Genomic DNA, 20,270 nt, shown 5'->3' on the forward strand with positions numbered 1-20,270 from the left:
ATAATGCATTTCTTTAGCCCTTAGACTGACCTCGGCCATGCCAATTCCTGACATGTCTGTGTTTAGAACCTAGTTCTTAGCCTAAAACCAAATCTTAACCATCAATCACTGTCTCTTCAACTATCAAGGTCATGATAATACCACTTCTGTTGATCTGCCCTAAAACTGCAATATGCTGTATGTTATGGTGGCCCTGAGAGCTCAACGCACTGCAACTTAAGAAAACACATGCATGTGGACAAAACACAAGCAAAGTAAGAAAACATCTTCATCAATTTGACAACAAAACAAAACACATTACTGAAACGCGCTGCAAATACAGAAAACGACAACGTGTTTCCAGAGGACTCCAAAAAGTGATGGACACTGCTGCCACAGGAGCCACAAAAACGTCCAATACGTCCTCCTAATTCGGTTCCACAATATGGACAATACATTGCCTCGAGAGAAGGAAAAATGCTAACGCTAAGGGCTGTATATTACTCACGAACAGGGGCTTGCTTGTTAGCGGTGTTTCTTCAGTTTAACAGGAAAAACCGGCATGTTTCTAGCTCAAACCATTGAGAAGTAATGATGACGCTCTAAAGACAACATATTTGAGATTGTATACGGCCCATTGGGTCTCAGAGGGTTAAAAGTAGACATCTGCAGTAATAAAGTTTATTATTTATTAAAATAAATCAAAAACGTTAATACAGTTTAGCAAATTTTCCAAGATCATTGACGGACAAAGACTTTTAACAACTCCAAATTGCGGCAGCAACTGCAACCGGACGTGTCCATCACTTTTAGGTGTCCTCTGGAGACATTTCTGTTTTCTGTATTTGCAGCGCGTTTCTGTAATGTGTTGTGTTTTGTTGTCAAATTGATGAAGATGTTTTCTTACTTTGCTTGTGTTTTGTCCACTTGCATGTGTTCTTAAGTTGCAGGGCGTTGAGCTCTAACGGCCACCGTAGTACGGCATGTCCTGCTTGGAGAGGACAACATGGCCAAAGGAAAAAAAGATTCAGATTGGTTTTCAACACGGTATGAGCCACATTTTAAACTCCATTTCAACTCAGTGGTGTGATAGGCTCGTAGGTTCCACAGACACCGCTTGATAGGTTACAATCTCTACTGCTGAGCCATGGAAGACAAGCAGAATAATAATGACAAGCGTGTGTCTGTTAACAGAAGTGCAATAAAATGCAGTGTGTATTTACACTACAGCATGTGAGCAATCAGTGAGTGAGCTTAGCGTGAGTCAGGCAGTCTGACTACAGGAGCTGATATCGTGATAAGAAATTAGAAGAATAAGAAAACACCAAATTTATTTGTTGTCATTTTCCACAAGCAATTTTATTTAAAAAAAAAAAATGCAGTATTCAAACAAAATAAAATGTGTATATGACTTTTAACTGAATGTGGACAAGTAAAAGGGGAAATGCTGGTGAAGTCAGCTGCAGTTATCTGCTGAGGGACTCTCTCAGCTGCTCATACGTCCGTTGATCCTACACAGGAAACATAAAGCAAAGGCACAGTCACTGCATGTTTCTGGTTCTCCCACACAAACAAAAGTTGAACAGCAAACGGATGTAAAGAGGGACGTGCCTCTCCCTAAAGCCCTCACAGCACAGCAGCTGAGTGCTATAGGTGACGTCTCCACCTGACTCAGCCAGGCTGCCAACAGTCCACATTGCTGCTGTTTAAGCCTTATTCCTGTAGCTGAAATGAGTACTTCCTAGTAGAGTGAAGAGTGTCTAATGTCACTTTATTCTGTGTGGGGACGAGTTGGACTGGTTCTCCAGGCTAGTTGATAGTGAGGTTATGGGGACAGTGATCTGATCGAAAGTATAGCACACAGCTGTCTATAGTGACACAGTCTAGTCTCATTTCCTGCAGCATGTGGAAAGGTGCCAGAGCAACGGACACACAATGAACCACTGCATTCCACTGGGAGGTGTTCCTGTACAAAACAACACACAACTGTTCTATAAACAAGTAGATCCATGACGATGAGTTCTGACAGGAGAATGGACTGGTGACTGAACTTCAACAGTTTTTAGGTACCAACTCAAATGTGTCAAAACATGGCAACATATGTCTGCTCTGATTCTTTATCTTAAAGAGTTTTAGAAGTGTAAAACATCTGTGTTTGAAAACATTTTTGGAGACTTAGTTAGAACTTGTCTTTATTTTTTAAAGTAAGGTGAACTGGTCAGTACTGTAACTAATTGAAACAAATATCTAAAGTATCAAACTAGCATACAGACGCTAGATGATGCTCAGAGCTCTGAGTCACAACTCATATCTGCAGCTTGTTTGGTGATTCAAACAGGAAGACATCAAATGAAAAATGAAATCAGACAGGACGACAGTGTTGTGGATAAAGATCACAGCAATGCTTCCAAAAACAGATTTTGGGAGTTAAAGGTTTAAAACGTGGAACACTTAAAATACAAGTCACAGATTAGATATGAAAACTAAGCAACAAATCCATTCGGGTCATATTTTTTCTCAGTGAAAATGAAATCAGGTTTTTAAAACCGATCTCCGACTGATAATTTCCTCACCTTTTTGGACACTGATGGTCTAACTTTCTTGAAGGCATCCTCAAAGTTCTGTTTACTGACTCTGATGTGAGCAACTGACCCAGCGGAGCATGTGTGACCTGTTTGAAACAACGAACAAAATGAAATCATCAACTACGTCAAGTCAGCATGAAACACCATGATGCTTTCATGTCGTGTGAATTTTATTCCAAAATAAATGTTTTACAGAGAAGAACTACTATTCTAAACTAACGTGGGAGTTAAATCAAACTCTTTAGTGGGGCTGGGAGTCTTCGCACTTCTTAAAATTCCAACTGTGATACAAATATTCAAATTTGTTAGATAATTTTGGTGATGCTTGTAGGGGCTAAATGCACTATTGAGCTTAAATATTTGTTCCATACTCTCAGACTAGTCTAGTCTGTCACACTCGTGGGTCTGAGCTGATTTTAGCTGCAATTCCTGCCCAGTGTCGATGTCAGCTCTGCAGTCGGCTCCAAACTGAGACCGCCGGATTCCAAAGGGGGGAAGCACTGCATTGATCCGGGTTATCCGAGAGTGAGGCAGTTAGATGTAAATTAATCAAGATTGGAATAATCTAGACAGTGGTGGAAACAAACACTGAGACACTCCACGTTCAGACATTTAATGTGATTTAAGGTCTGCTTGTTTGAGAAGTGAACTAATTATACTGTATTATTTAATCCAAAGACTGAGTGCCTTAGTGTTTCTTTCCAAGACTATATGCCTATTGAGACACCTCTGACTCCTGGGATCTTGTTTATGTAACCACCAAACCCAATCATTAAAACATTAATGCACATTAATGTCAGACTTGATTATGTTAATTTCTCTAATTTGTAGTTTTTTTTCTCTTGGATGTATTCCTATAGACCAAAAGTTATATCAGTCAACTCTGCGTTATTCGAATAAATGTAATCAACCCAACCCCCAGCGCACAGGTGTTTGTTTTGTACACCAAAATCTGAAAAGAAAAAAAAGCATTAATGTATAAATCGTTAACCAGTCACACCATTTTACTCCCACATGTTAAACTGTGCCTGCGACACCAGCAGAGGTCAACAGTGAAGTGAAACCATGGGAGTTCTTGCTGATCACTGCTTATAGTCCCACATGACAGTTCAGTCCCATTTTAAAACATCAACACAGTGCAGGTATGCAGAGGTAAAAGAGGTCAGGTTACCAGAGGAGGAAGCTGGAGGATTCTGGGACTTGAGGTAGGCCCTCAGGGCATTAACAGATGCTTCTCTCACTAACGCAGTTAGGTCAGCCCCACTGGATCAAACACACATAAGCACACATTGACACTCAGTATGGATCACACTTATGTCTCAATGTATCATTTTCAATGTTTGCGAAAAAACATGTCCAGCATAAGAATAAATACATGCAAGTGACTGAGGAGTGAGGACAGCTGGTGTTTCCAGCTGGGACTTACGTTAAGCAATCACAGCGCTCATCAAAGGCGATCTCTTCAAGACTGACATCCTGCTCCAGTTGAGGTTTGGTCCCCCCCTGCAACAATCATCAACAACTCTCAATTCTGACTCATTGGAGAAGGCCAGCATTCAAAGATGGTCTGAGTTGGGATTAGCCTAGCTTAGCACAAAGACTGGATTCAAGGGGAAATAACTACCCTAGCAATTAAAGAAAAGCAATTCCTTAATACTGTACTTCCTAGTGACCCAACTTGTTTTTCTAAAGCCGCTGCTTGGGGTTGGACGTTTTGAATGTCAATCAAAACAATGCCATCAGGTTTAAGACTGAAAAAAACAATAATTCTGTCCCATCCCAATCTAAGACAATTATTTTCAGCTGGCAGTTCAGTTTAATTTGTATAGCGCCAAATCATAACATACATTATCTCAAGGCACTCTACATAGTAAAGACATTTTCTTTTTGCAGGCATTTTGAAGATTCTCTTACTGGGATATAAATCAGAACTATTCTCTCGTCCCCCCCAACCAGACGAGGCATTGAGTCTGGTTCTGCTAGAGGTTTCTTCCAGTTAATGAGAGTTTCTTCTCTCCACGGTCGCCAAAGTGCTTGGTCATTGTGGGAACTGTTGGCTTTCTCTATAATGTTAAGGTCTCGACCTTACTATGTAAAGTTGTGGCAAATTTTCGTACTCTCCGCTGTCAATTAAGTGTTTCCTCAATATGGTAACTGTATTCACCTTAGTAATAGTGAGCAGGATTTCATGGCGATCTTTTGCAGGCGGCAGGCCCACATACAGAGTTTTATCTAGGCGACCTGGCCTCAGAATGGCAGGGTCAATGATATCTGGCAAGACACAAAGCAGCAACAGTCATTTAGTGTTTAGAAGATCATTGAATTATGGTTTTAGTTACAAATCCTTGATAGAGGAAAAACAAATAAATAAAAAATTCATGTCCTTTACACCTACTAATATTCATATTATATATATTAAATGTTTATGTAAACCATCACATAAAAACTCCTATAATAGAAAAATCTTCACTGGTATAAACAGCAAAATCTACTTGGAAAATCGAGAGTTAAAGCATTCCACAGATATAAAAAAAACACTGACTGAATATATACAACATTTTATTAATACTAATGAATCAGTCTTTTACTGCTGCAGATGGAAATAGTTTTTATCACTTTACATAAGTATACAGTTTATATACAGTTTAGTCAGAGGCTTTTCAAGCTCTCGATCAGGTCCCTCCAAAGAGTCACCAGATATAAATATATACTGCACTTACTAATTAATTTCAGTTTTGTTAACATAATTAACATTGGTCTTGAGCATTATTGAAAGTACCTGGTCTGTTTGTAGCAGCCATGATGAAGACCTGTCGTCGAGTCTCTAAGCCGTCCATCTCCGTAAGTAGCTGGTTGACCACCCGCACACTGGCTCCTGACTACACACAGACACGCACACACACACAATATCATAAGCTATACTTAATGGTAAATGGACTGTATTTCTTATATCTTAACTACCAACTTACAAATGCCTTACATTACAGGTCACATTCATCCATTCACACTCACATTCATTGTGCTATACATACAGCGATTCACTATCACAGCACAGTTCGACATGCTAACAGGATGTCATGCACAATAAATTATATCAAATAGAATGAGTGAATACTTGGTACTTGTTGACATTTTAAGAAAACTATTTATGATCTATACTTTTGGAAACTATGCTGCTGTGGTGTATAAAATTGCAAATTTTGAAAAATTACTGAGCATGAAACATTGAATAATTAAATAAATACAAATATAATATAAACAAACTCGGAACCTGATGCGGCAGCGGGGGAGGGTGGACAAGGACTGGGAGTAAAGGCTCTGTGTTGCGTGCATTTTATGCACCGCGAGAACAAACGCTTCACTTCCTGTGTCCGTCACGCAACACCAAACCGCGGCCACTAATCGTGAATTACGCTCCACGCCATCAAGTGCAGAACACAAGGTGAACATTTTATGTAAAACAAAGCTGACTTCCTGTTTGCAGTAGCTGACCAGTGAACAACACCTAAACACATACATACTCACACTTTTAGAGACATTTTACTGTACACTAAAAATACTGTTAGTATGTTCACACTGCGGAAGCATGACGCACATTGATAAAACCAAACACATGTTTTTGTATAAAATTGTTCTGGTAAGAAGTTCATTCTTCTCACCTCATGACCTGAGCGACGAGGACACAGAGCATCAATCTCGTCAAAAAAGATGACGCATGGAGCAGAGTTGCGTCCTCTCTGGAAGACCTGTCTGACAGCTCGTTCACTCTCTCCAACATACTGCATAAAACACAGAGCCATGAGTTACTCACAGACAACAGGTTGTGGTGTATGAAAAAAGGAAATGAATTGCAGGGACTAGATAAATACCAGCTACTAGCACAGTGATGTGACAAGGGCAGGACAATTCAATGCACAGACAGACTCCTATACACCATGTTCCTGCAGCTCACTGACTCACCATATTGAGCAGTTCTGGTCCCTTGACAGAGATGAAGTTGAGGCCTGACTCATTGGCCACTGCCTGTCAGGAGACAACACAGTGAGACAAAAGAGGAGCCACAGAGCCACTGTTATGAAAAAAACACTGCTGTGGTTCAAATAAGAAATAGCTCACGATTAAGTAAAAGCTAATAATTCCCCCTGAAATCACAATTTCATTTTTAACATTTCTGTTTGTAAAGCATTACAAAAAAAACGAGATTCATCAGGTTTAGAAGGGAGCGTTAGAGGTGATGGTAGGTGTAGTCGTTTTTGGGACAGAGCCAGACTAGCTGTTCCGTACTGTTTTGAGTATCTAAGCAAATAAGTATATTTCCCCGAATGCAAAACTGTGCCTTTGATAACACAGTACAACATACATCACTGGTTCTGTATGATAAATACTTGACTGTTTGATGAACTTGCACCTGCAGGACGCTTGAATAACTGAAATCCTATTCTCAGCTCCCAGAAAAGCTTCTTTTGTCCTAGTTAATCTAATTTTCAGAGCCACTGCTCAGACTGATTTTGAGATGCTTGATAGACACAGGAGGCAGCCCTCTGTAAAATTACAAAAAAATAACTCCAAAAGTACCAACATACTAAATTCATTAAGTAACAATTTTCAATCCTCTGAAAATCTTTAGTTAGTTGACCAGTCATATAAGAGAGATTTTAGATGCCATTAAAACAGTTTAAAAACCAGTGTCAACCTTGGCAAGCAGTGTTTTTCCACATCCCGGAGGTCCAGCCAGCAAAACTCCAGATGGAGCACTGAGACCCAGCGCTTTGAATTGTTCCGGAGAACGCACAGGAGCCTGCAAGATGCACACACGGTGAATATCATCAGTCAGTACATACCAATGGTAAATATCAAACAATGTGTGCAGAAAACCTGTTGGAACAATCTATGAATAGACTAACAATGTCTATCAACCAAAAACTTGTTATGGATCCTGAATTACAGGAAGACCCCAAATTTGACCAGGAAGACTCAATGGTCCCAGCTCATACATGATAAAAAATGTATCGTCTGTTCACACCTGACATTAAATCTCCTGAATGCGTCTCCTGTTACCACTCGTGATCAAATCTCCCCTCCCTGCTGGATATGTGAATAATCATTTACTTCATGTGTTAGCAAAGACCAAATGTTGTTTTTACCCAGCCTGAGTTTACACATGAGTCGCTGTGTTTGTGAGAAAGAAAGACACAGAGAAATCAGGATCCGAAGGGGCTGAAAGAAACATTGTGCATTGGTTTGACCATAAAAATAAAAATCCTTATTTGGTGGACAATGAGAAGTGTAAAATAATTTTTGGCTCATTATACAATTGTTGCTAGTATTTTAAGCATTTGCATTCACACAGCAAAAAGAATGTGGCCAAATGTACTTAGAGCTCTCCACTTGTGGTCAGATCTCTCAGGACGAATGTTGATACCAGGTGGAAATAGGGTCTAGGTCATGGATGTCAAATGTGAAGAAGCCTGCTGTTTACCAGTATGGCCATGGTGAGCTCCTCTCTGATATCATGCAGGGCCCCCACATTCTCCCAGGTGACATCAGGCACAGTGGCGAAGCCCTCCCTCTTTGCTGAGGGCTGGATACTGGACAAGGAGGCCTGGAAGTCTGACATTAGAATGGACAGGCTGTCCAGCTCTTCCTCTGACAGTGTGTCAGTGGATTTCAGCAGGTGTAGGAGGTGACACAGCTCCCCCTGCTGAACCAGCGCACAATACACACATGGAAACAGAAAATAAGTAATTTAAAGGAAACCAAAATTTCAATCACAGTTACTAATGAGAATAAAACACAGGAGGACAAAAGACGTATATCATATATTCTGCTCAGCATTAACAACAGTCCAGCATAAGATCACAGAAGGAAGTGACAGTGCTCCAGAGATTTTTCAGCCTTCTAAGAGGTCTAAAGTGTGGTCATTTCCTAAAGGAAATCCTTCTCTCATATTGTATATCTTCCTGTTTGTGTGTGTGTATGTTTGTTTACAACATGATACATGTGTATCAGTACCTGCTGCACATTTCTGCACATGTTTACAACACTGTGATGATACTGATTACTTATGTCACCATCGTGATATGACATTTTCACACCATTTCCTACTGGGAAGGTAGTTTTAGGCGTGTTGCTGAAGCTCCTCGTACCTGCTGCTGGCTCTGTCCTGATTCTTCCTGAGATACTGGCTTCATGTCTGTTGTCTGTTGCTCCCCGACCTCTCCGTCTGTCACAACAGCCTCAGTCTGAACTTTGTTTGTTAGCAGCTCTGAAGTAGAGATTTGTCCCTTGCCCTGAGGCCACCCTCTCATTTCCAGCAGGGCCCTGTTCACAGCAGTCATGGCAGCTTCGCGGCACAGAGCCATGAGGTCAGCCCCCACATAGCCAGGGGTGAGGTGGGCCAGCTGCTGGTAGTCAAAGTCCTCCGGCAGCTTCAGCTTTCGACACAAAGTTTTCAAGATCCTGACAAAGCACAATGCATGGTGTTTAAACACAACAAATGCCACAAATTTCCACAGATCCCTGTTATGACGGGACAATCTACTGGAATATTTGAAATATGCAGCCGTTTATATTTATAATTGAAGAAAATCATCATCTATTCCAATGTTAGCTATACTGTCCTATGAAAAGTTTATAATAAAAACTTTTATCAAATTTTCAAAATGTGCCTTAGCAAGTCTTAACAATCTCTTCAACCTCGGGGAGATTCACAAGTGAGATGTTCCTCTCTCATGTCTTTGTCAATGGGAATTGAAAAACCTGCTCCTTACCAAATGGTCATCACTTTCCCCATCTGTTGTTGGTCAAACTACTGCTGTGCCTGTTATAATAATGCCCGTTTGTGATGGGCGGTTTCCTGGCCTGTGGTGATGCCTACTTCTGAATTACCCCATGTCATCACCAAACAGGTCTACAATTTACAGACACTTTTTATCAGAGCTTTTTACAAACTACAATGCAGAGTGAAACTTTGTGTTTATCCTACCTGGTTTATCTGCAGTGAACATTTTATAGTTAATGTTGTTCATTAAATGAAACTGGGTTTTCTTTACCATTGTTCATGTGTGTGGTTAATATATAAGATTGAATGATTACTGAACTTAATGCTAATAACTGCTGTTATGTAATGACAGCAATCGACACAATCTTCAGGCCTAACAACTATTCAAAGTAGAAGCTCTTTAATTCAGCTTGATATTCAACAACAAAACAAACACTGTGCTTTGCTTTCTAGACAATTGGCTAAAGAGGAAGTGATTCTATGAATGATGTTGCCAAGATGAGATCAGCTCCTGCCACACCAGTGAATGTTTGTGTCAGTCTGATGTGAAATAATTCCAATAAAAAATATAATTGGCCACCGCTAGTTTATTGTGGAACTCTGTCTGCAGAGTTGCTGTTATGCCCCACTTACCGTTGTGTGTTTATTACATTTTTATAAATATTATATGTATTGTTTGTCCAAATTGTATCAAATTTTACAGTCAACTTCCGTATATCGGCTTCACACCATTGCTGGTGGCCCAGTGAAGTTTTTCGTGATATGCGTTTACAGATAGACGGACATTTGTGGAGTTAAGGAGCAGATTTGTCGGTAGATAAAAAATGACACTCCAAAAGTTTCGGTATCATTTTTAGTGTACTAGCTTTACATTACCAAATCTATCTTTAAGTCTCTTGATTCTAGTCATTCATATATTTGGTACGTTAAACATTGTGGAAAACCCAGTGAGGATTCACCTGAATGTTACAATTGTACTACTTGCCCTTAGGAATATGCAGTCCACCACATACCTAGTCCAAACAAACGTATTGTGCACTTAATTCCAAAACATGCTGACAACTAGTTAGCATTAACACTGAGGTGGATAATATTTGTATAAAATGTAAATATAATCCTGTTTTCCTCCTTCATATGTTCTGGACAGGCCCCTGCCTAGCTGATTTTTGGAAAATAATATATATCGATTAATTACCACAAGGGCATTGTTTAGCATTATAATGCCTTTCTCTGTGATAATGTATGGCTTACCTGAGACGAGCTGCTTCATCCGGGATGCCCATGCAGATCTCTCTATCAAAGCGTCCAGCTCTGCGTAGGGCAGGGTCCAGGGAGTCTGGCCTGTTGGTGGCGCCAATGACCAGGATCTGAGCTGTCACGGTCAGACTGTTCAAGTCTGCCGGAACACAAGCAACAGTAACATGTCGTATCCTCAATAATTTCATTAGTGGTATCGATTTTTTGCCTAAGTGACAGTGAGACTGTAAGTGGAATGACAGTATATCTGATACTGTGTTACAGTACAAGAACGATCTGCATTTGGGAAACACCTTCAGATGGTGTGGCAGAGTTGTTTATATAGTACAAAGTCACATTAGCATGATTAGCAGATTTGATATATTTCTGTGCAAATTCACTATGTGTGAAGCACAGTTTTTCATCACTTACAGTTAATGAGATAAAGAAAATTAATGTGAGAGAGCATTTTACAGAGTCAATGATTAAAGTCCCAAAGAGAAACTTTATCAAACAGTTCAATATATTAAACAAATTTCATGTAAAGGTTATTCAAAATGTCCAGCATATGTTCAGCTACGATCCAGATAAGGAATCTAAGACTTAAATTTGTTCATGAAATATTCAAACATCAGAGGAAGACTAATAATAGACTAATAGATAAATCCACTTTAAAAACAAAAACTGTTCCTGTTTGGTCCATCAATATGACCTCTGCTGATAGTTAATGTCCCCTCACAGTTACTGATATAGTTAACATAGTTACTAGTTAGTAATATTATCAATAAGTGGTAATATCAGAGACACTTCCTCATGTCACTGTGAAGGCAGTGTAGCATACCGTCCATGCAGGTTAGCAGCTGAGCTACAATCCTCCTCTCCATGTCTTTAGAGGCCACCTCTCTCTTAGGGGTGATGGAGTCTATCTCATCTATGAACAGGATACATGGAGCAGAGCTCTGCAAGGGAGAAAAGAGCCAATGATGTTCAGATGGTCCACATGATTTATCAAATCAGTTCTACTGAATCAGTAATTCCAGTCCCTGTGCTTGCTGCACCTCCTCTAGTCCAGGGGTTCCCAAACTTTTCAGCCTGCGACCCCCAAAATAACGGTGCCAGAGACTGGGGACCCCCAACGACACTGGAGGTGGTTTATAATGTTGCGCACAGCCACACACATGCACTATGCGTGCGTGCGTGCATTCTTGTGCATGTCTGCTCAGGTAGCCTCTCCTTCTCCGCTAGCCTGTCCTGTTCCTGTGGCCTCCTCGATTTGGTTGGTATTAACCAACGTTTCATTGTGACTGTCAATAATTTTCAGCTGCTTTCCAAAAGAGTTTTGGCCAGCTACCGTGTGACTGGTGCTGCTGTAAATTGAACTGTCGCTAACCTGTGTCGTAAGATTAAAAAAAGGAAATGTTTTTTTTTGTGGAGGAAAAAAAGGGGAGAAAAAAGAAAAAACTGATGGGAAATGTGTAAGCTATTTTATTTAGTGACTCTTATTTTGAAGAGGGGTTTTACCGGAAGGATGTGCTGTACTAAACGGCTGCTATGTCTCCTGTGTCTTCTTTAGGCTGAGGCCTTATTAAATACAACAACTAAACGCTCGGCTACAATTTCATGGTTTTATTCTAATATCAACTCATATGTATATATTATAAAAAAAATAAACTTTTTGGAATGTATTTCGCGACCCCGCCTCTGTGTCTCGCGACCCCCCCCACTTTGGGAACCCCTGCTCTAGTCACTACTGTTTTGTTGAGACCTCTAGAATGATGAGTAGATAAAGAGCACTACTGACCACAGCCAAGTCAAACAGCTCTCTGAGCTTCTGTTCAGATTCTCCAGACACTCCAGACACCAGCTCCGGAGCAGACACCTTTAGCATGGGCAGCTGCAGCTCCTGAAAAACACAATCGCATCACTTCATCGAACAAGCACACAAAATACACATAAGCTTTGCTGATACCCTCCTTACTGTGGTGTAATGGTAATAAACATGAAACAAACACCAAATCTCAGTTAATATGCATCACCTCTCCCCACTCATCCTCCTCTTTGGCTCAGTATTATGAGGTTAACATTTCATTCGACATGATTCAATCTGTGCTCTTCATCCTACAAATACAGCACGACACTGATGGATGATGACATTTGATGGCAAATCAGAGATAATGATTGTGATCATGGCGGCAGCTGATCGTGGATCTAATGGTGGATCGTGAATCCTGATCATTGATAGTTGTGGTGGATAATGATCATGGTGGCGGCTTGTTAAATGACCGCTACCGGAGGTCACAATGTTAGCTGAAGTAGCGATGCTACCGTGCTACCGTGCTACCGTGCACCTACCCTTTGGGATAGCTTTCTGCAGTGTGTGCTGTGTGTGCTTACAAACAAAATGAGCTATACAAATAAAATTGCATTGATTGATCGATCAATCACATTTTATTTGAATAACTAAAAGGTTCATGTCCACCCATTGTGTTGCTGAATAAAGCTGCACTGAGGAACAGTACTTACACCAGCCACAGCCTGGGCCAGCAATGTCTTTCCACAGCCAGGAGGTCCATGGAGGAGGAAGCCCCTGGGAGGAACCATTCCCAGATGTTGGTACACCTCTGGGTGACGCATGTGGATCATCAGCTTACACACCTCCTGCAGTAATGTCAAATAATAAAGTGAAAATTACAGGTGCATAACACATGCAAAAACACTTCTGAATTAAATTGAATCATACAATTCCTCAAGGCACTTAACAAAAGATGCTAAAAGACATGCACTGAAATGCAAAAAAACTAAAAATGAGAAAACAAATATCTCCTGCTGAAAAAGCGGTGACACACACATAGAATACACCAACTCTTGACCTCATTTGACTGTTTAATAAACGTTGTCATATTTCTAGAGATGAGAGCTGCTCTATCCAAAGGGGGATGAAAGCTGTCTCTCCTATTAAGACCAAGTTTTCCCCCAAAAATGTCAAATTATCTATTATCTATCTCAATTATTATTATCCCAACTATCTACGAACATTGTTTTCAAGACACCACCTCGACAGCCAGCAGTGAAAGTATAACATGAGACTCTACATGTCATCACTGGTCAGATCAGGTAGGGGCCCAGAGAAAACTACAGAGAGAGTCTCTGTGTACAAGAACACACTGATTAATACTTTAATAATTATTGATTAAAGCCACATTATGCAGTCTTCAAAAACCACTGAAGAAAACTTGCTACAGCTACAAAAGCAGGAAGATTAAAGGCTACTAACCGTTAATGTGTCTTCATTACCTCCTACGTCCTCAAACTTCAGAGTCGGATACTGCAGCTCTGGTAACTTGGATTTAGCTGGGGGGGGATCATCAGAAAATCATCATCAAAACTCAAATTACTGCCCTGTGGTTATAAGACTCTGCCAACCAGTGCAGTTTCAGTCTAGATAAAAAAAATATCCCGGACTCATATGAGATAACCGTGACCTTTACTTGTGTCCTTCAACCACCAAAATCCACAGAGTTCAACTTTGAGTCAACATGACAGTTGGTCGAAATTTGAAGAAATTCTCTCAAGGCATTGTTGAGATATTGTGTTCACAAGAATTGGACATACAGGCGGATGAAAACAAAAAGGAAGTTACAGACAAAGTCATCTGACGTGAATTGAGAACCACCTGAATGAGAACATACTTCATAACCATCGAAGACATCCTTTGAATCAACAGTCCTTCAATGTGGTCTTTCCACTCAAAGATCAGTTAAAAAACCCATACATACACAATTCTGGGATTTAATTTCAGCTATTGGTAGCTCTAAGATGATATATCAGTGGTTTAAAGTCGAAAAAACTGCTGCAATGTGTATTTCCATGTCCTCTCTTCTGCCTGTCTCTGGAGCCACACACAGAACAAGCTGTTTTTTCGCCTGCCTCTTGAGCCCCTCCTCTGATTGGCTCACTGTACTTTGAGTGACATGCGACCAGGCCTATTGCCCGTCTCATTCTGCAGTTTGTCGATCTGAAGCTGAAAGTCACTGTACTGGTACCGGCTTGGTGGGGCTGAGAGTCATACGGGGGAAGAAGTACGAAACCAGATGTTTCGATAACATATTTCTTGGAATGGACTGAGTGAAAAAGTCTGCTGAGTGACTGTTTTCATACTTTGAGGGTCCCTCCTGACCCCTTCAAGTAATTACGGATAGTAAAAGCCCAGGAAATGTATCGTACACAATACGGGGCCTTTAAGATTGTGTTTTTTTGTGGTGTTTAATACTATGCTAAGAATATTTTATGATTAGACTAAACAACTTGAAAATGACGTACCTTTTTTGGTCAAGGTTTGAGGCTCGGCTGTTTCAGTTGAGCTCTTTGTCCTTTTTTTAGACTTCCTGTGAGATTTCTCAGGCTCCAGCATGGACACGTCTGTCTGCTGGTGACAAAAGCACAGATTAGTTGATACATGATTTGAGCCATTCCAGATAAACACACACTGAAATGTCAGAACAGGGCCATATTATCATGTGTTCACCCCAACCTATTCATTCACTCATTTGGTTTATTGTGGAATTAAACTACACATTTTTAGAAAAGGCAGTATTCCAATCAATCGTGATTTATTGCAAAATAGCCCCCTGCTCTGAACAGTTTGTGTGCTCTTAGATTTACTGTTTTTCTACAAATGTCCTGAGCATCGCTTTAAATTCTCCTCCTCAACATCAGACTGTGTATGTGCACTCGCCAAACTTCTGGCACAAACCAATCAGTACTTTCTTATTGTGGGATCTCTGCAGACAATGATACAAGGGAGGAATTACTGTCTTTGTAAACTGTACATGGTTGTACAACTGTAAATATCATCATCAGTACCACCTGACATCAGATGTTTCCTTAAAGAAGCAGTTCTCATTAGAGAGTTTACTTTGATATGTTTGCTCAAAACCTGTTCAGCCATCGAAGGTTGTTGTAAAATTTTAAATGGTCCGTATTCCTGGTTTAAACAATTACAACCTATGAATGACAGTTTGTGTGTTCCCACACATCTTTCAATAATCAAACATGTAAATGGAATTTACATAAATAAATGGGAATTCATACAATTTAGAATGGAACTTCAAGGATAAGTTAGTCATTGAAAGAGAAGTGGCAGCTATTCTGATAAAAGATTAATTTCTAATTAATAATTTTTTAGGCAAAATTGTCAAACATTCGCCTTTTTTCCAGTACAAGGCTGCAGCAGTCAGTGTCAGCTGTTCCTGGTCGCCCCACTGCTCGTCTTAACCCAACCAGTTGAGGCAAATGCGAGTCTGGTGCTGACAACCCGTTTAGAAATTAATCTGAAGGTAGTCTAACAGTAAGACTTGTTAATATATACATTATGCTCTGCATCTGTAATGGCTCTGGATGTCATGGGCAGTATTCCATTTTCTGAGATTTCTTCCCATGCAATATAACAACTTGCAATGTTTGCATCCACATGTTCAAGCAAGACATTCAAGATAATAAAATCGAAGAATCAGCACCACATTTCTTTGTAACATTTCTAAGAGCAGATAACAAGAAAAATAACAGTTAACACCTACTGAGTTAGTACTGTCAGAATATCCTGCATTTAAGTACACAGTCTCTCTCTTTTCGGATACATACATTTGTTGCTGTATTTGTTGGCTCCTCATCACACAGGTCAATGAGAATGTTGCTTTTCTCGGGGCCCCTCCCTTTATCAATGAACCAGCCTCCTGTGGAGACCACAGTGCCTGCACTGGGAGGGGGAGTGGCTGTGCTGACATCACTGCTTGGAGCAGGTTGATCTCTCCTAGGTGAGCCGGTAATGGAGTCAGAGTTTCCCTTCCGATACAGAGATGTAACAGAGCTGTTCATGTGGTTGATGGGCTATGGACAGCAAAAAGAAGCAGCATGGATCGGTTAGAGCTCATTGTCAAGAGATCCTGTACCAATAACAGTCCAACAATTGGGAAATGTGCTTGTTGGCCATGTATCCCTGAGTCAGACTAATGGATAGGAACTTTATCTCAGTGCATGGATAGGTCCAAGATGTGTTAAACCTGAGTAACAAAAACTAGAAAGAGAAGTTATCTGCAAGTCTACCTATTTTATGTTAAATAAGTACTTGCCAAAGAGTGTTTAATTATCAAATTGCTATTTTATTTAATTTACATTAAATTAAATTAAATTAAGCAGCTTAATTATTTTGAAATTCATTTGTGAAAGTCCTGGAACCACACGCAGATTTAAAGGGGACATATTAGGAAAATTCCACTTTTGAAAAAGCTTCCAAATTAACGTGCTTCTACACGCAAATTTGGGTATCTAGCATGTCTACCGTCCCAAAAACTCTGGAAAAAAACAACTCCCGCGATTTGTTGTGGTTCCTCTATGTCAGAAACGATACTCTAGAGTGCGTCCAATGGGATTACGACCGGAATACACGTCATTGTCACACCATACCCATGTAGGGAGTCTCGCCACATGGCCTTGGACCACCATCGCCATCATCACCACTCTCACTCTCGCTCGCTCACTAACGCTAGCTCCGGGGGCTCCCCACCGGTGAGATGATGGTGATGATGGCGAGCTAACGCTAGCTCCGGGGGCTCCGTGGAGACAACGCGATCCACCGTGGAGCTACATTATATCTTACAGTGTTTTCCTGAATATGTTCAGTGTCAGACGACTCCCCTGAGCTGCTGCTGCTGCTCCCTTCACTGTGAACACACACACAATTGTACAGCATTAGTTGTGTATTTAAAGAGACAGAATCAGCACAGGAGAAAGGAGGACTTGTTAAACACCCTGATATCAAGGACATGAGCTGCTTTCAAACCTGCACTGAACTCCAGAGAATCTCCTGACATTCTCCAGAGCGGCTAAATGTGAGAACGCAAAGGTCCGAGTGAGAGGCTCCGGACTTTCGCGGTAGTTCTTCTGCCAGCCCCCTGGTAAAACTCTGCAGAATGTCAGAGTGAGACGATGTGACAATTCAGATGAAGATCCATTGGAGAGGATTCACTGCAAGTGAGTGTGTTGATGACACGTCTAACACGTGACAGACACAAAATAATTTATTTTAGTGTCTGTAAAATAAAAAAAACACCCCAAGGGAATACAATGAATGAAGATGTCAACAGAGCTGTCAATGTGCTGTTAACAAAAACATGTGATCTCTGCAGAGGAATTAGCACATGCTGTGTCTTCCTTCTGCACCTGAACGATCCAGAGATCTCTCTATTGTTATGAACATGTCTGAGCAGAGAATCTCTTCCTTTGTTGTTCATGTGTGAAAATCCGGACCCAAGTGAGTGGACATTCTCTGGAGCAAATGCCTGAAAACAGCTACAGTTCTGCTGTCAAGCAGGGAGTGCTTTACCCATTGTTTTTGCGGCTGTGCTTGGCTCTCTTAGCCAAGTGCTTGCTCTCCAGATAATTCAGCCCAGATTCCTTCATGATAGCTTCATACACTAGGAGAGATAGATGGAAAAGACAGATCAGATCACACTACATTATCCAAAGAAGAGTTTGATCGTAAAACAGGAAGGGACTGGTCTATACAGAGAGCAGCAGAGACCATGTGTCTCATTTTTTTTCTTTGTGTAACAGAATATTTCTTCAATGTTGACATAAGGTATTATCTCTTGTAATCACATGATGAATATAAGACCTGCCCTCCTATTCTTTCCACTGTGAACTTACAGTTTAAAATAATAAGTTCTGGAGCCTCTTACCTTTCTCTACTTGAATCCTGAAAGCTGTCTTGTTTCTTCTGCCATACTCCATTCTACAATAAAGACACCATAGTATATTTAGCACCAAAATTACATTCACATCATTAAAAACTAACTGATTTCACAAGAGAGGTGTACAGTGGTGACTGTATTCTTGTTTTGGGGTCTGTAGTTAGGCATGAATATTATTTCACCCGATGCATGTCAACGGAGGTAGAAGTGTTGGTGCTGATTAAATGGATCTTTTCCTGACTAGAAAAATGGTTATTGTCAAACAGATGAAGGTTAGTTTTGGTAAGTGTTCTGCAGAACTTGCCTGTGTAACTTCTGAAGTTCGAGGGCCATGGCTGAAAGGTCCACATATTCACGGTTGCTGGATGCCATATACTGAAAACACAAAGCATCAGAAACTGGGTCAATATGACTGAGACTGATATCAAATATTTGGCTCCCACTTTACAAGGGTGCCCTACAGGAGGAGGAGGCTTGAGCACTCCTGCACCAGCCGCAGGTTTGGTTCCAACCTGGCCCTTTTCCTGCAATTCTTCCTGACTTCATGCTTATTCTGTCTTATTAATACAGGCAAAAATTAAAAGATTCAGACTCAGTCTCTGGTCACTCTGATCATCATCAAAGACCATTTTATTGTGTTTCACAGTAAATCCTGTGTTTTTCCTTCTTCAAAATAAAGTGCCAGATGCATCTTATCACACATTTGTACCAGTTAATGTACAAGGTTTAATATTGTTGAAAAGGAAGATTGATCGTGAATTCTTCCTGTTGATGCATCGATATGCTGTAGAGTCTGATAACAGATCTTCTCCATTCAGACATCACTGTGATGAAAACTCACCTAGGAAGACATATTATTGTTTGGTCTTGTTAAACTTTAAACAATTGCATTGAGTAAAGAACAGTTTTTAAAAAAACTGATGAGCAGGTGTGTGTGTGTGTAAGAATACTACTTTTTTGCTTTTACTAAACTCAGATAACATAAACATTTCTACCTATATTCAACATAGAGCTGTAAGATAGTGAAGAGATCAACTTTACCTGCTCCACTCTCTGTCTGAGCCGACTGTCCACCCCGCCACCACCTCTGTTCTTCATGTCTGTGCTGCTCTCAGTCTGCAGGACACACATTCACAACACATCATGAGTTCTACTGTAAAGTACTGCTTCACAAAACTGCTGCTGGCTTCATCTGCAAACAGTTTAATTGAATAAAATGATACCCTTAATCATATTAACTCACAATCAGCAAGTCTGATATGAGAGTCCTTTATCAACACGTCGTCAATACATTTTTAGTATTCATTGTAGTAAAAGCAACATTAAAAAAAATACAAAACAACCAATCAGGAGAGCGCAGCGAATCCTCACAGATTAAAAACTGGAATTTCTTTTCATAAAATGAACACTGGAGTCCTGTGATTTGAAATGTATAGCAGGTTGCAAATCAAATTTTTTGTTGACCAACTTTGTCTTTGTGTTTGTGATGATAGTTTGTTCTGAGAGGCTTTTTTAGCGACATCACTAAATTGCTAATTATAATAATTGCTAATAAAACACACACACACAGACAGAGAGAGAAAGAGAGAGACACACACAGAGACAGAGGGTGAGACAGAGAGAGACACACACAGAGACAGAGGGTGAGACAGAGAGAGACACACACACACACACACAGACAGAGAGTGAGACAGAGAGGGACACACACATAGACAGAGGGTGAGACAGGGAGAGAGACACACACAGACATAGAGAGGAGGGGTGCTGAGAGAGACAGAGATGGGGTGGGGGGCTTACCTCAACACCACCATCACCTTCGTCCACAACTTCTGTGTTAAACTATCTGAAAACAGTTCAGTCTCCGACAACGTGACTGCACACACACACACCGCTTAACCCGGAAAAGAAAAGTAGTGTATCCGGTGGAGGATTTTCAAATTA

The 20,270-nt window shown here is 40.5% G+C and overlaps 1 protein-coding gene across 5 annotated transcripts; it reads right to left on the reverse strand.

Moving 5' to 3' along the window:
- Positions 1-1,336: 1,336 nt before the first annotated feature.
- Positions 1,337-20,216, reverse strand: nvl (nuclear VCP like). 5 transcript variants are annotated; one of them, XM_061087674.1, is made up of 25 exons: positions 20,127-20,216; positions 19,371-19,445; positions 18,634-18,704; positions 18,318-18,370; positions 17,963-18,053; positions 17,420-17,542; positions 17,237-17,300; positions 16,222-16,467; positions 14,902-15,004; positions 13,856-13,932; positions 13,105-13,239; positions 12,383-12,484; positions 11,423-11,540; positions 10,597-10,741; positions 8,711-9,023; positions 8,044-8,265; positions 7,258-7,362; positions 6,525-6,587; positions 6,224-6,343; positions 5,344-5,443; positions 4,729-4,835; positions 3,991-4,067; positions 3,736-3,827; positions 2,553-2,650; positions 1,337-1,490 (listed from the first exon to the last, which is right to left on the reverse strand). In XM_061087674.1, exons 2-25 carry the CDS (start codon positions 19,425-19,427, stop codon positions 1,446-1,448), a joined length of 2,727 nt encoding a protein of 908 aa, XP_060943657.1. In that variant the 5' UTR covers positions 19,428-19,445; positions 20,127-20,216; the 3' UTR covers positions 1,337-1,445. The 5 variants fall into 5 exon arrangements, with proteins under 5 accessions (XP_060943657.1, XP_060943656.1, XP_060943655.1 ...); XM_061087673.1 differs by having other exon boundaries at positions 8,044-8,262; positions 14,902-15,007; XM_061087672.1 differs by having other exon boundaries at positions 14,902-15,007.
- Positions 20,217-20,270: the final 54 nt, after the last annotated feature.

This window comes from Limanda limanda, chromosome 15 (genome assembly GCF_963576545.1).
Source record: "Limanda limanda chromosome 15, fLimLim1.1, whole genome shotgun sequence".
Taxonomy (NCBI): Eukaryota; Metazoa; Chordata; class Actinopteri; order Pleuronectiformes; family Pleuronectidae; genus Limanda; species Limanda limanda.

Excerpts from the sequence above, each read along its gene's own strand:
- nvl (XM_061087672.1), bottom strand. The coding sequence starts at position 19,427 with ATGAAGAACAGAGGTGGTGGCGGGGTGGACAGTCGGCTCAGACAGAGA. Across the intron at positions 18,054-18,317 it reads CAGGATTCAAGTAGAGAAAG|TGTATGAAGCTATCATGAAG; the intron begins GTAAGAGGCTCC and ends TATCTCTCCTAG. Across the intron at positions 13,933-14,901 it reads TCAAACCTTGACCAAAAAAG|CTAAATCCAAGTTACCAGAG; the intron begins GTACGTCATTTT and ends ATCCCCCCCCAG.